Source organism: Anastrepha ludens, chromosome 5, assembly GCF_028408465.1.
Source record: "Anastrepha ludens isolate Willacy chromosome 5, idAnaLude1.1, whole genome shotgun sequence".
NCBI classification, from domain to species: domain Eukaryota; kingdom Metazoa; phylum Arthropoda; class Insecta; order Diptera; family Tephritidae; genus Anastrepha; species Anastrepha ludens.
Window position 1 is genome coordinate 105,119,920 of NC_071501.1, and position 15,172 is coordinate 105,135,091.

Sequence of the window (15,172 nt, forward strand, 5' to 3'; positions counted from 1 at the left end):
AAGTAGACAGCCAAGCGACCAACATCCATCCGTACATGCACAGTCGAAGTAACGACAAAGAATTCTGTGTTGCACTTGGCTCATAATGAGCCATTGTATTGCAGCCACTTTAGAAAATATCAGATGCAGTTGCGGACCACATGCCATGCACTTAAATATTTGCATATACGAGTACGAGTGTGCACACATTCGATGCTGGTAGTGAACTTAACTCTTAGTTACACACATACATACGTACACGTTTGTTCATATCCATATCATGCATTTAACTTGGTGTAGATGGGCAGCTAACAAGGGACACAATACTCATGAACAGTCGGTAATATGCACGACAAGTTCACCAACGAGCAACACGACCGGCAGGCAGTCAAAGTCGACCACAGTGCACTGTGTATACATACCTATGCAAATGTGGCATACTTATTGGCACATAAGCTAAAATGACAGTGTCACTGGCAGCCGAAAGCACAAGAAGGACGATCCGACTATACAAGTACGTAGCTGAGCTGAATTGAGGCAGCAGCATCATTACAATGAGAGCAACATAAATAAATAATTTCATGATTAGGTTACAAGTGTGCATCTAGGCGCAATGTACGCGGTGGCAGGCAGTCAAGCTGTCAGTCAGTCAGCCTGAGTGAGTGGACGACGGGGCAGTTGCGATATAATGAACTTTTTCTTGTTTGTCTATTTTTTCCTTTTACCCCTCCGTTCGAATGTGACCTCACAAGAATACAGACCAATACAAACCGCTGACATTCATGTATGAGCGAAAGTACTAGGCTGTGAAAAAAGGAGCTTAATTCTGTTGCAAGACAGAATAAGCTTGAATTTATATGGGCTCCAGAACGCTGCGGTGTTTAATGGAATGAAATTGTCGGTGAATTGGCCAGCGGTTCGCCCACAGGGACCAGAGCCAATAATCAGAATCAGTTCCGCAGGAATCATGAATTGGATCAGCAATTATGTATGCAATTTACACAAAGAGTCTAGAACGCTGCAGAGCTGCAAAGTGTTTTGTGACAAGCCCGAAAACTGTTGAACTTTTTCAAAAACTTGGAAGAAAAGATGTTTAATTGATAGTAGGTATTACGGGACACAATCCATGGGGTCAACATATGACTACCATTGCATTGGAATCATTGAGGACCCGAATTGCCTGCCTTGTTTAGAGGCGGTGGATAGTAGTGGGCATTTTCTCTGTGAGTGTCCCGCATTTGCTAGAGCAAGGCTGCGAATTTTAGGTTCCGATATCATGAGGACGAGTAAACTTCGTTAGACATATTTCAAACAGAGTCAAAAATACTACAGAGACCGCAAAAAATAGTTCAGAAGATATCCAATAAATAATATAAAATTTATGAAAAATATCCTAAGCAATATTTGAACAATGGACAAAATGATTGACCTCTAGTTACCCAGCTGCTATTCATTGAGTGAGTTGACAGGCTCTGCCTTTCACTAGCATGAGCACTTGTAGAGTGCGGAACTTGTAACTGGAACGTATAGTTGCTGGTCGGCTAGTGGGATAGCACGAAATCTTATGACAGGGCCTCTGAGTTGTTAATATTAATAATAATAGTTTAGAACTTAAGCCCTTAATATTAGTGTGAACCGAACTTCTACCCAATAGTGAATGTCTTGAGAATGCTTCACAAATGCGGCACCCATTGTTGCATGGTACTTTCGAAAAGCGTTATTATTAAACGGAGGTTGAATCCAGAAACTCGTAGCGCTACTGGTTCTCCGAAATTCTCTGAACCACAAATTTAGAGCTCCTACTCAGGCTACAGTCAGCTGTAAAAAAGCAGTGACCGCATCTATTATAAGCACTGTTACATGCTTACACTCTGGAGCAGCTTTTCTAAAGCTCGAAAATTCGTGAAAAGTCCTTTATCGTTAATTCCGTTAACGATAAAGCGGTAAGTTTATGATCTGTGTTCAAATCACATCTTGACGAACGCCGAAATGTATGCAACATATCATGTGTAAGAGGTATTCCAATATGTATTCGCCTGCAACTACTATTCGGTATCTTCAGTAGATAATTTTCACATTTATTTTTTTATTTATATGTATTTAAGCTTTCGCTTTCATTGCTTTCGTGTACTCATATATGTATATGTGCATGTTTGTATTTACATTCAAGCTCGCTCCTCGTGCATCAGTTAGTCGAATGTTCACTTAAGTTCAGTTGTTTTGTGTGCGCTCACGCCTCATTTCTTGGCAAACACACTGTCGAGTAATGGCGTGTCTGCTGCGTTACAACAACAAGGACTCCCACAGAAAATGACTAAATGTTTGTCTGCCTGCGCGAATCGGTTGCATGGGCGGACTTGTGCTATTTTCCGACTCATTTTTGTGCAATTTTTTTTTATTCTGTAGTCACTTGTGAGACATTCCTAGTTACTGCGAATGACAGTGACCGCTGTGTTAACTACATTTTGGTACATTTACTCAGATACTCAGTCACTTACTTATATAAATTTATAGACATACACACACTGTGCAATGCCCCTATGTATGTTTGTGTGTATGTATCTTAGCGTATACATTTCCTAGCGCTTATAGAAATTTAGCACATTGCAGCAGCCATTCAGTTTTGCAGCTCATTCCTCTTCCGCATTTCATCTTCTCCATCATTGAAAAACTTTGTCAGTCTATACAAAATTTTTGTTCTGGCCACTAAAACAATTTCATTATTGCCTTTGTCAGCATCAGCATCCTTGCAGTGTCATTTACAATGACTTAACATTGTTATTATTGCTGTTGTTGGTTTCGGTTTTAGCGCTTGCTACTCCGTAATTTAATTGTTGGCTGTGACACTGATACCGAAATGTGTATTGGATATGCAGCTGAGGTCTCTTATTCAAAAACTTTGTAGTGCATATCATTTAACAAGTTATAGAGCATTCAATATTAAAATATAATAAAATTTATAAATTTTTTTAAATACTTAGCTAAAACTTTTCTTGATTGGGACCCTTCTTAAAAATATCGGTATGTAGCTCATTGAAAAGTTCCTACTTCAGAAAGTAAGCTCATAAAAACTACCAAAAACTGTGTGGAGACTAAACTGAAGAATGGCCCGAGATTCCATAAAACTAAAGCTACTTCTACAGGGTGCCACATAATACTTTTGCATAACAACGTGGACCAAAAGCAATCAAGTAAGCTTTTAAGTAAGTTAAGGCCATAGTAACCATGTTTAGGACCCAATGGAGTATTTTTCGATGGAAGCTAAATTTTTTTGTAAAGATACAACACTACCACTAATTCATATGCAAACATTTTTGTTCGACGGACAGTGCGGTGGATTCAACTCAGTATCTTCCTCTCTGCTGTTTCGATTTTGGGAGTTCAAATTTATCTCCTCATTCATTTTTAGAGTGGCGAAGATCTTTCAATGTTGGTAATTATTCAACTGTTTGGTTTTTTGTACAATTAACCAGTCCAAGTAGGTCCTGTTCATTATGTATTATATTTCTTGTAAGTCGACCCCTTCTTTTCTTAGTGCAGCCACTTAAACCAAACCAGCCAAACAGTTCATGCATTCTTTATCTTTGCCTTTCATCATCTCCTCAGAAAAAATTAAAAATGGATTACTGCATGGCATATCAAATGTAATGCACAGAGCGGGATAGAACCCTAGCTCGTATTTTTCTATATACAATGTAATGCTGCAGTGGCGATTGACCTCAGCACACGCTAAATCGTATTTGCGAAAAGACAATTGCTCCTGCGTGCGCTGGCGGAATATTTAAGGCCTCCTCTATTCGCCACTTCTCTGCTCGCTATGTCTCTGCTTGGCTCACTTCATGAACCATTTGCACGTGAAAGTAACAACAAAGTTATCGGGCAAGATTCGGCACTAGCGAACATGGTTATACCACATAACTCTGGTATAACTCACAATTTAACAAAAATGTAATTTTAGGTAGCGCTGCTAAGAAATGTTTGTTTAAACCAGTTGCTTCATCTTTTCGTTCCTTGCTAACCATTGGCGAAAAAAATCGGTATTTACTGATCTCCTGTTTCTCTGGCTCTCTGAGAGCGCTGAGAGAAATATTGTGCTGTTATAGCAAGAAAGAGATTGTCGGTAAGTCCGAGATGGGCGTAATCTCATATCATTTGAAATATAATGCAAAGAGCGTGATGCACCCCCAGTACGTATTTTTCTATCTACAATGTAATGATATGGGGACGATTGACCCCAGCGCACGCTAAATTCTATCTACGAAAGACAATCGCTATTGCGCGTACTGGTGGGAAATTTACCGATCGACTCTTTCTCTGGCTCTCTGAGAGCGCTGAGAGGAATACTGTGCTGTTATAGCAAGAAAGAGTTCGCCTGTAAGGAAGTATTGGACAAGATTTCATATCACTTGCATTATTACGTGGGACAAAGTGGCTTAAGAGATTATAACGTCAGTTATTGAAAAAAGGAAAGATAGTCTAGCATTGGTCGACAACGAACTGGGCGAAGAAGTGTTCATGCGAATTTAGAAAAACTTTCGTTTGAAGAGGAATGATAGCCGCATCATTTATCGAGCCTTTGTTTATGCAAATTTTTTCAATTCCCGCCTTACTGGTATATAAAATATTATATTATGATTATGAACTTTATCACGTGTTAAATACTTTTTTTTTGGAAAGTGAGTTAACCCCACCGACTGATACTAGTTTTGATTTATTGAAGACAGTGTTGAAGGTTTCGGTAGGGAAAATAAAAAAAGTTTCAAAGAATGAAGAAGTATTTGTTAGATTTGGAAGACGTACTTTAAAGGCAACAGAATGCCAAAGTGTTCGTGATTCCATAAAAATATTATGATTTATTGAAAATATTATGATTATTATTCTAGGTGAAAATCAATAAGATGTTTATAATTTTTTAATGTCAATGATTTTTGAATCAAGAAAATTAAACAAAGTGTATTCTATTAACTATTCAGTCCGTCCCTTCTCAAAACCGGTCGATACTTGAAGTGATAGATGCTATGTAAAATTACTTTATAAAAACAATAATAAATTCATGAAAATTTTATAAAGATGCTCGCGTTTTCTAGCAATAAACTAAGTAATATTAGACTTAAAAACTAAACATTGAAAACATGGTACAAATTATAAAAAAAAACTATTCACATATACGTACGTACCTAGCAATGCATGAAACTCAATCAAAACTCTACAAAAAATCGATAAAACAACGTGTTCAAAAATACTAGAAGTAAAATAATAAATAATAAAAACATACATACATATATGTAAAACGCAACGCAGCAAAATGTGGACACCAGAATCGGAAATTAATTCCATTGCAATGGCCACAACGATGCGTCATTCGCAGTCATCATCATCAGGTGAGTTTTCAAAATGTGGTGAAGGACGGGGAGGAGAAAAGGAATTGCATTTAAACCATTGCGTGTACATGGGTGAAAGGTTTTGTTAAACGAAAAAACTATAAACATTTAAAGTCGAGTATCTTTAGCAAATAGGGTTTTTTTATACCTAAACTAGCTGGCGCGTGTGGCTTCGCTTGCGTATGAAATGAAATACTGAATATAGTCACCGCGTATAGAACGCTTAACATTTTTGAACAGGAAAGGCAAACAATTTCTGTTAATAGTTGACATTCCCCTTTATCTAGCGTATTTTATAAGACAATTTCAATACGTTTTGTATAAAAAAATAGGTGGCAACGCCGTTCAAAAATTATTTTTAATTTAAATGCTCTCAATTACAATTTGTGTGGGGCCCTAATGCTTAATTCACCTGTAACATTATTTACCATTTACACTTTGGAGCTAGATGGCAACGATATACAAAAATAATTTCAATTACAGCTTCTTTTTTATACCCATATCCAATCCTTTAATTAATAGTTTTTTTTATAAAATTAGGTGGCAACGCCGTTTGAAAATATTATTGAATTAAAGATATCTTTACCTTGAAATTGATATATACATATATACAAGGTGAAGTCCAAAGTAAACAAGACTGGTAAAATAGAATCAACAGGAGCTTTGATAACTTGAAGTTTATTTATTCAATATAGTCCCCTCTGACCTCGATACACTGTTTTGCGCCATCTAAAAGCTTTTAGAAAGAGTGTTTGACCGGAATGTCCTTCAATATGCCGGTACAAGCCTTTTGGATGGCCTCTACGGACACAAAACGTTTTCCTTTCTTGGCCAAAAGCAATTTTCCGAAAAGGTAGAAGTCACAGGGAGCCATATCAGGCGAATATGATGAGTGATTGATGGTTAAAATGCGATTTCTAGTCAAAAAATCAGTCACAAGAGTGGATCGATGAGATGGTGCATTATCATGCAACAAGCGCCAGCTTCCTCCTGCGCGGTATTCAGGGCGAATTCGCCAAATGCGATGCAACAAACGCTTCAAAACGCCAAGTTAGAAAATTGCATTAACGGTTTGGCCCGTTGGCACGAGCTCCTTGTGGACAATCGTAAAAACAAATGAGCATCGACTAGATTTTTGACTTCTCCGAACGCGATTTTTTGAGTGGTGGCTCGTCTGGGGCCTTCCATTCGGCACTTTGACGCTTAGTTTCAGGTTCACCAAGCTTCATCACCAATTACAATGTTGTAAAGGAAGTTCTCATCTTTTTTCGCCTCTTTAGTGAGGTCTTTCGAATGTTGAATTCTGAGCAATTTTTGGTCCTCAGTTAACTTGTCCGGAATGAAACGTGCACAGACCATTCGTAAGCTCAAGTGATCAGTTGAAATGCGATAAATCGATGTTTTGGAGATATTTCACTCCGATATCACGAATTTCATGGCTTCGGTTTATTTTTGATAAATTTACGAACAATTTCGATGGAGTTTGCGGTGACTACTGATTTTGGGCGGCCCGTATGTTGATTGTCATGTATGTCCTGAGAACCATCTCTGAAACATGTAAACCACTCATAAACTCTGGTACGAAATAGATAATAATCGTCATAAACTTGTTTCATCAATTCAAATGTTTCGCTAAACGTTTTTTTTTCGTTTCATGTTCGCTCTTTGTTCGAAACTCAGTTTTGTACCCATGACACAAACATAATGACACTTAAGATGTAATGAATGTCACCAAGCTTTCAGTGGAAGTCAGCTAGTGTTGTAACTTCCAACTCACCAACTTCTTAAAAAGATGGCGCCATCAAAAACATTTTTATGACGCCAGTCTTGTTTATTTTGGATTTCACCTTGTAATACAAAAGTCAAAGCCAATGATACCGAAAGGCGATGCTATTTTTGTAATCTAAACACACCTAAGGATGGGAGATTTACCAGGTTTGCTCTTTAACTATGGTGAAAAAGAAAATGATGAGGGGAACTTCGGCTGCACGTCACTTGAGAGATTCAGCCGAATTCGGCACGATCATTTTACATGTATTCACACACTCGTCCAATAGTCGTTGTTCAGACGGCAATGAAGTGCCATTGGTTGATTTTTTGCGTATATCACCAAAGGAATCTGAGTTTTTTTGTAAACACATCCCCTCGCTCAGAGCCGAATAACGGCCTACTAAAGAGCACACCTTCAAAAATCTTTGCACCATGTGATACACCTACTAAAGAACTAAGTCATTGTCATTAAAGTTGATTTTCGCAAAACTTTAGTGAGAATAAAAACTTTTGTCATTCAGCTGATGCTGAAAGTTTCGCACTTGATTGAATCGGATTAGTTGATTGTACGAATGTGAGTCTTTTGGCAGAAGTACAAAACTTTAGGAATTTTTGTCAGCGAAAAATCAGTAAACAAAAGAAAATCATTGCCAAGGCTTATAAAGACTTAAAAATGTATAAAAAATCAGAGCAAAGTTGTGTTTTACTTTTTTATTTCAAGAAGCAGAAGAAAAACGCGCATTGCGAACTCATCTTGTCTGCACGAGCTCATTGCCGAATGTTATGAAACTTTTTTTTTTTTGTAAATTTTGAAACTGCCTGCAACTGCCAATCTCGACCAGCTCATTTCTTTATTTGGCATGAAATTCTACCTAAAGCAATTCGAAATATATGTACGTTGGTTTTAAATTCGCCCACTACGTGGCCAACGCGCTCACAAACTGCTCACGTGCCACTAACACTCCTGCAATTGAACGCAGCCCGGCAGGGAAATCCATACATGTAACGAATTCGTGCGCGTCTAGTGAATTGAGAATCATAACTACCACGTATTTCATCGCTTTTCCACATAAACAACCAGTAGAATGCTTCAATTATATTCGGATGCATCCCACTTGGAAGACTTCAGAGAGTAGATGTCGCTGTTCGTGTCATGAGGAGCAAAGTTCTTCGCAATTAGCGGATTGCTACTAGTTCTGCACCTGAAAATGGGTTCACAAGTTTGGGTTTTCTCGACAGGTTCCAAGCGCACACATATACATATACATGTGTGTATGTATGTTGTATTTGCAATTTGGGTCAAAGCCAAAAGCATTATGCAATTCATTGCATACTTAAAGGCCTCCCAAATAACGAATGTCTGCGCACATGTGTATGAATGGACGATTTGCTGATTTCCATTCACAAGCACAACTCTTCTATTCAGGCTCACTCACATTCATATGCACTTATAGGTACATACATATGTACCTACATATTTACCTACATATATACTTATGCTCTTATGTGTATACATTTTCAGCTCAGATGCGCTTGCCACGTAAAGAATATATGTGGAACTGTGTGTGTGAAAAAAAATCCTTGCAGCAATTAAGGCGCAAAAGCAAAGCTATGCAAATTCGCACAAACCATCATGCATATTTCAGCTATGCCTGAAAATCTCTGCACGTTCGTATGCCATTTATGACTTCGAGTATATACATACATACATACAAACATGCAAGTACAAATAAATGTAAGCTAGGCATTTTTACTGCTTTTTTACCGTTGCTCGTTTGCCGCATAGAAGTCATTAGTGCTGAATTTCGTGTGAGTTGTAAATTTTGTATTTTTTGTTTAATAAAAATCATCTGTAAGCCGATTACTCTTCAAGAAGTCAGAGAATAATGAAGAAAACTTAAGTAAAATCAGCTGCATCATCGCTTCTGCCGCATGGAATGGCGGTTAAATTCAACAGCCGGCAATGGAAAGAGTTATTCCGCCAGCACTATGAATCGGTAATATTTTTAGCATCTTCAGTAATCGTGCCATAGATGACGTTTGATGAGAGGCTGAAGAAAAGTGAAATACACTTGACCCTAATAAATAATAATGACCTTAAAACACATCTGTTCGTTGAACAAATCCAAGGTTCGTTGTTTTAGGGCTATTTGCTATTCTTACTGGGAAGGGATCGGCTAGCACCAACATGAGAAAGATTGGTGCCGCTTGTTAGGCATTAGAAAAATCTTAAGAAGCAGTTCAGCGCCTTCGTGTCAATGTTTACTTTTTTGAGGAAAAAAAAAACCTCCAGGCTTTTCGATAAAAATCTCTGTATAATCTACCCCACCATATTGGCGATTTTAACGGTTGGACTAGTAGATTTGATCAAAGATTCAATCCAAGACTTTGCTCTCAAAACGATACTTCGCTGTATCGGCTTTAAATTTTTCGCGGCCATCATAACCTAGCAAAAGTTTCTCTTAACTGCGTTCAAAAATATCAAAGGCAGTGCGGAAAAAAGGACTGCAGTCCTGCTATTTTCTAAACCTTCCAAGCTTGAGAAGTAACTACTTAAGTACGGGAATAATAATCAGTTTTATGTTTATAAATAAAAAGTTCATAGTAAATTGTATTAATTTTTATCATTAACAATTTTTTTGTAAAAAAAGCCTTATACTAAGTTATACCTACATACCAAATTAGTAAAAAAAAAAAAAATCTTAAAACTCACACAACTCTATTAATTTTAACTCAATTACAGTCAAATATAGCTCATTCGGCGCAAAACTCTCAATATCGGATAATATCGTAAAAATTATGTCAAAGTTGAAAAAATAGAGAAAAAATAAAAAAATTCCAAATACTTCCGTCTACAGTGTCGTCAGTTGTCCTTTCAGAAAAATTGTCAACACACCGTCAAAAAGGTTTGTTTTTGTTCTTTCGAACTAGAAAAACAAATTCGAAATCGGATGGAAATTGGCGAAGTTAGGAGTGATTGTTCACATCAACCTACTGAAAAACGGTTTTATGGCCATAAAATGAGATTTTGGGGGTGTATTGGAAATTTCTCCTATACCATTTTTCTTAGTTTTACTATACCTACAAGTTGTACTAGGTCTCCATAAAAGTATAATATCACTGTCGCACAGTGTTATCAGAGATCGACTGCAGAAAATAAGGACTGACTATAGAGTGAACTACAATACATATGTTCAGTAAGCCTGGACAGTAGAGACTCGAGCTATAAAAGTTTAAGTTAGGCACTTAAATACCCAGCATTCCAATGCGTCATAAATCAGCCTCTTAAACAACTTCGTTCAATGGCACAAAATGTTTAATATTTTATGGGATCTAGGAAACTCAATTTTTAGATGTGAAAGAAAAAGCGAAACAACTATTACCCCATAAAATATAAACTCATTATAGTTTGGCGCCAAAATCATTCATCTGTCCTTTGCTGTCAATTGCCAAGAAATTTATTTTGTTGCTGAAAGGACATCTGATGGCAATGATGCAGTCATCTAAGACTCAATGCCAAAATTGGCATAACTTTTATACAAACTGTGTACATAATTTGTGTTGTTGTGCACCCACATACACACATACACAGACCTACATTTTTAACATATAATATTTACTCAAACTTACTAAAACTACTACAAAGGCCATCATTTGAAATTAAACAACAAGGAAAGTGTTTATATCCGAATCCGGGAAGGAAATTCTGCTGAGTAAAAATAAAAAATGAGTATAAAAAATATAAAAAAATCTAAAAGTTTCTTGCAAGGGATATAATAGTATGCATAAATGCCATAGTCATGCCTTAATGCTTTATTATAAACAATAAAACAAATGAGGTTTCCCAGCGCTCTAGTTGTTTAACTACACACAACGATTGCATCAGACTTAAACTACTTAGAAATTCTTGAGTTATGTTCTGCGATAGCGGGTAAAGCTGCTGTGACTCTAGGCTTGCTGAGCCAAAATATTTCTTCCGCCTCCTTGATAGGTCGTCCCACTCTATCCCCTTGAACAGAAATGCAGCGGGTAACGGGTTGTCAGGTACCCGCTGTCAAATTTCGATCACATTTAGTAGCATGAAATTGCACAGAGTTACGGCGGGGACGGAGTTCTTGCGGTCGGTTGTTTTTAAGGCGTCAAAATAATTAGATTCCTTTCTATTGAAGGCTCAGAGTTTCTTTTCTGATTACTTGATGATAATTTATTTGTTTAGAAGCAACAGCAGACAAATAGCAAGGCAAAAATATTCGATTTGCTCAAGAAACCCTGAAAATTATCAATAATTTACAAGGCTAATCTATTAAAGGTGCTTTTGTTAAATCAGATGAGTTGTTTTTTCTCTTTTCCATGTCCATGTGGGTGTCAGCTCAGAATGAAACAAGACGAGTTCATTATTTGTTTTCTAGTTTCTCAATACTTTGCTTTGACAATCAAACTAGCAGAACATTATGGTTGGTCTAGTGTTACCACCTTTAATGAATTCGCCTTGATAATTTCGAGATATTTTTTTTTAAGAATCAGCTTCAAAGAGTTGCTTCACAAATATAGAAAACGAGATCATTTATAAAATGAATTATATTGTATACACAAAATGTCAGCTGAAAACCGGTCCGGCGCAATTGTGTTTAACCGACAGAAGTGGATCATCTGATCATTCCCTGTCAACCCGTTAGCCGCTGTTCAGCTGCAATTAAGTTCCGGGAAACTGCATACTCGTACGTCATTCGACCAACCCATATGTGCAGATAATTTCTCAGTCAACAGATTAGCTGTGGACGACTTGTTAGAATATCTTTCAGTATCTTTAATTTGTTCTTAGTGAGGCAAACAATTTGGTTGTCGTAGCAGAATGTGTTTGTCAGTGACTACCATTCGGAAGGACCTGGTCTCGAGACCCACTGTGTGTATGAAATATCAAATAAAAGGAAACGCTTTGTTTTAAAGCGGTTATCCCGCGACAGACAATGGTTAAACCGCCGGCTGTATGAAAAAGTTATGTAAAAGCTTCTCATAAAAAAACATCTGCCATTCGGGGCCGACATAAAATTGTGGATTCCTCCATTTGTGGATAAACATCAAGACACTTACCAAAAATTAGAGTAGGAGCTTGGCCCTACAACAAAAGATATGCGTGCCAGTTGTTTCTTTGTCCGGCATTATCTCATTGTTTGGTTCCGATAGAGTTTTCTCAATAGCCGCTTTGCTTTCCTGAGCTCAGCTTTGATTGTGTGTGGTCCCACGGCAAAGAAAATTTCAGTCCGTATCGGCTTTTTTTCCATGGCTACTTTTGCCAAACTATGTATCTACTTCCACGTTTCCCTTTATTATCTTATAGATTTCATCTGTGGATAGTTGAGCAAAAGGCAGCTGTGCACTGAGTTCCTCTTATATATATTCAGAGATGACACCGTTTTTCCCTTTCCAGAACCTTTTGTGACGAAGCTTAGAAGAGCGATTATCTCTATGACTTATAGTAATACTCATATGTAGCGCCGTAAACGCAAGGATCATTTCCAACGTAAATGTCGGAAATGTAGGCACTACCTCTGTCAAGCGTTCCAGTTTCGTGAATGATAGTCTTGTCAGGATTATCCCGCATGATATTTGCAGATCATTAGAGTCTTTATTGCTTTGGACACGTACTTCACCCATTAAAGTGTGACCCCAGAGTGAAGTCCAAATCTTTTTGTGTTTTGTTTTGTTTGAAACCACCCTAGTCTCAATACCGTTTAAAGTATAAGTAGCTCTCATTCCTGGTAGACATCTTCTCTGGATAAATGATGCCTGGTTTTGATGAGTTTATTATAGATGGAGTAAGATTGAAACGTCCAGTTGAGACATGAAAAAACTTGTTTGGCCCAAATTACTTGGTTGATAATAATCAAAATCGAATTCTTGTTAAATACTTCCTTACTTATTTATGTGACGCTACAACCGTGTGTCGGTTTTAGCCGAATCCAAAATGGTGTTTCTGTCCTGCGTTCGTTAGTGCCAGTTGGAAATATCGAGTGAAAACAGAGATTTGGTCTTCCTCTTCCACGCCTTTCTTTTTGGAGTACCGTGCCGTAAATTCGCCTTGCTGGAGCGTTTTCTTTCATGCGGGCGACATGGCCAAGCCAGCGTAGCCGCTGTATTTGTCCATGGACGCTTAACTATGTACATGTCTCTATATAGCTCATGCAACTCGCTGTTCCACCGTGCGCGGTACTCCTCCCTAACGCGGAGTGGGCCAAAGATCTTACGCAGAATTTTTCTCTCGAAGGCTCTCAAAACTTTTTCATTCGCTGTTGACATCGTCCATGCTTCTGCGCCATATATTAGGATGGGAATGATGAGCGTTTTGTAGAGTGCCAGTTTAGTCATTCCAGAGAGAGCTCTACTTCTCAGTTGCCTACTTCTCAGATGCATTTCTGTTATTAATACTGGTCCCAAGAATAGACAAAGTCCTTCACAACTTCGAGTTGTTGGTTATCAACACTGTGTGGGTCTTCTCCAGGATTTGGCGTATTGTGAAGGTTTGGACTTAGCAGGTCTGAAGCCGCGCTAATAGGGTCCAATCAGTTTGTTGACGATGGGCTTTGTTCTCTCACACCATACGCTCGACAGGAGCTTGTAGGCGATGTTAAGCAGGCTTATCCCGAGGTAATTTGCGGAGATTTCAGCATCACCCTTCTTAAGTATTGGACACAGCACACTCAGGGTCCATTCGCTTGGCATGCTCTCAACCGACCATATCTTCCAAAGGAATTGATGCATGCGGTTTGTCAGCTCTACACTTCTAGCTTCGTATAGCTCGGCGGGAAGTCCGTCTGCTCCAGTGGCTTTGTTGTTTTTGAGTCTCCTAATAGATGTTCCCACTTTGTCTAGGTCGGGTGCCTACTTTCCCATCTGCGCTGCTACATCCACTATTAAGCAACTGGGAGAAGTGATTCCTCTATAACCTAAGAGTGCCTTGGTCAGCCGTCACCAGATCGTTGTTTTCGTTTGTTCTTGTTAAATACGCTAGAATATTGGATACTTTTGTAGAAGCGAAAATAATAAATATTTCCACTGACTCAGTGTTTCTGCTTTTGCTATTTTTTACATTTGTTTGTTTTGCTTTGCATGTCGACAGTAAAGTGTTGTCCTGCGAAAATTTTCTCACGGAATAGTTTACACTTAGTAATATGTAAATCCATACTTTACTATAAGTGCGCTTGTATGGAGAGCACAAACATATGCACATACTTAGCTATGTAAATATTTATTATGCTAAAGTGTTATGTGTACTTGAATGGCGAATGTTGTGATATGTGTCCATTAAATATGCAAAATGTCCATCTCGTCTGGCGCCAGCAATGCCCTTCCTTATCGTCGCCACACCACTAAAGCTCCCACCGAAACATCTACGCCCACATTTCGGTTTAGGCCTTCAAGCCCTTTGCATGTGTATGAGTACGTGTATATACGTGTGTATCCATACAAGTATATGCTTGTATGCATGAATGTATTTTCGAGTGAGGTGCTACTAAATAATTAGTGCAACGTTTTCCTCGCCTTTGACGCGATGAGGTAAAATATTGCAGTAAACTATAAATATTTTGCATTATTCATGCGATGAAAACTTATCAAAATTCCAAACTGGCACATAAATATTTATGTATGTATGTGCGTATGACTTTGTTTAAAAGGTTTTTTTTTTTGTAATTCGATTTCCGTAACGCTCTTCACATAACGCACCTTTTCACGTTAAATAATTCTATGGACTTGAAGCGGTGTCGCCGGAGAAGTCATTTTAATTTATTGAATATCCAGATGTGACACAAAATGTAAATCAGGCGAATATGGCCGTTGTGAAATTAAAGGGTGTTTTTTTAGCTGCGGAAAAACTATCAATATCCGAAATTATTCTGTCAGAAAGAATACTTTAAGATAACTAACACAAGGTTTAGTCTACCAAAAAGGCGAATTTATACATGGGAATCTCCTAAAGATAGTGGCGGTAATATCGTTAGAAACCAAATAGATTACATTCTAATAAATAAAAGATTCCAAACATC

At 37.9% G+C, this 15,172-nt stretch overlaps 1 protein-coding gene across 8 annotated transcripts in view; it reads left to right on the forward strand.

Annotated features, from left to right (window-relative positions):
* LOC128863137 (apoptosis-resistant E3 ubiquitin protein ligase 1) overlaps positions 1-15,172 on the forward strand; it is a 59,995-nt gene that overhangs the window by 20,729 nt on the left and 24,094 nt on the right. Inside the window, exon 1 of one of the 8 annotated variants that reach the window (XM_054102109.1) lies at positions 5,071-5,360. The exons of the other annotated variants lie outside the window; for them this stretch is intronic. Coding sequence (XP_053958084.1) covers positions 5,285-5,360 — 76 coding nt within the window. The 5' untranslated portion in view covers positions 5,071-5,284. Of the gene's footprint in view, positions 1-5,070; positions 5,361-15,172 lie in introns of those variants that run through there. 8 annotated transcript variants of the gene reach the window in all.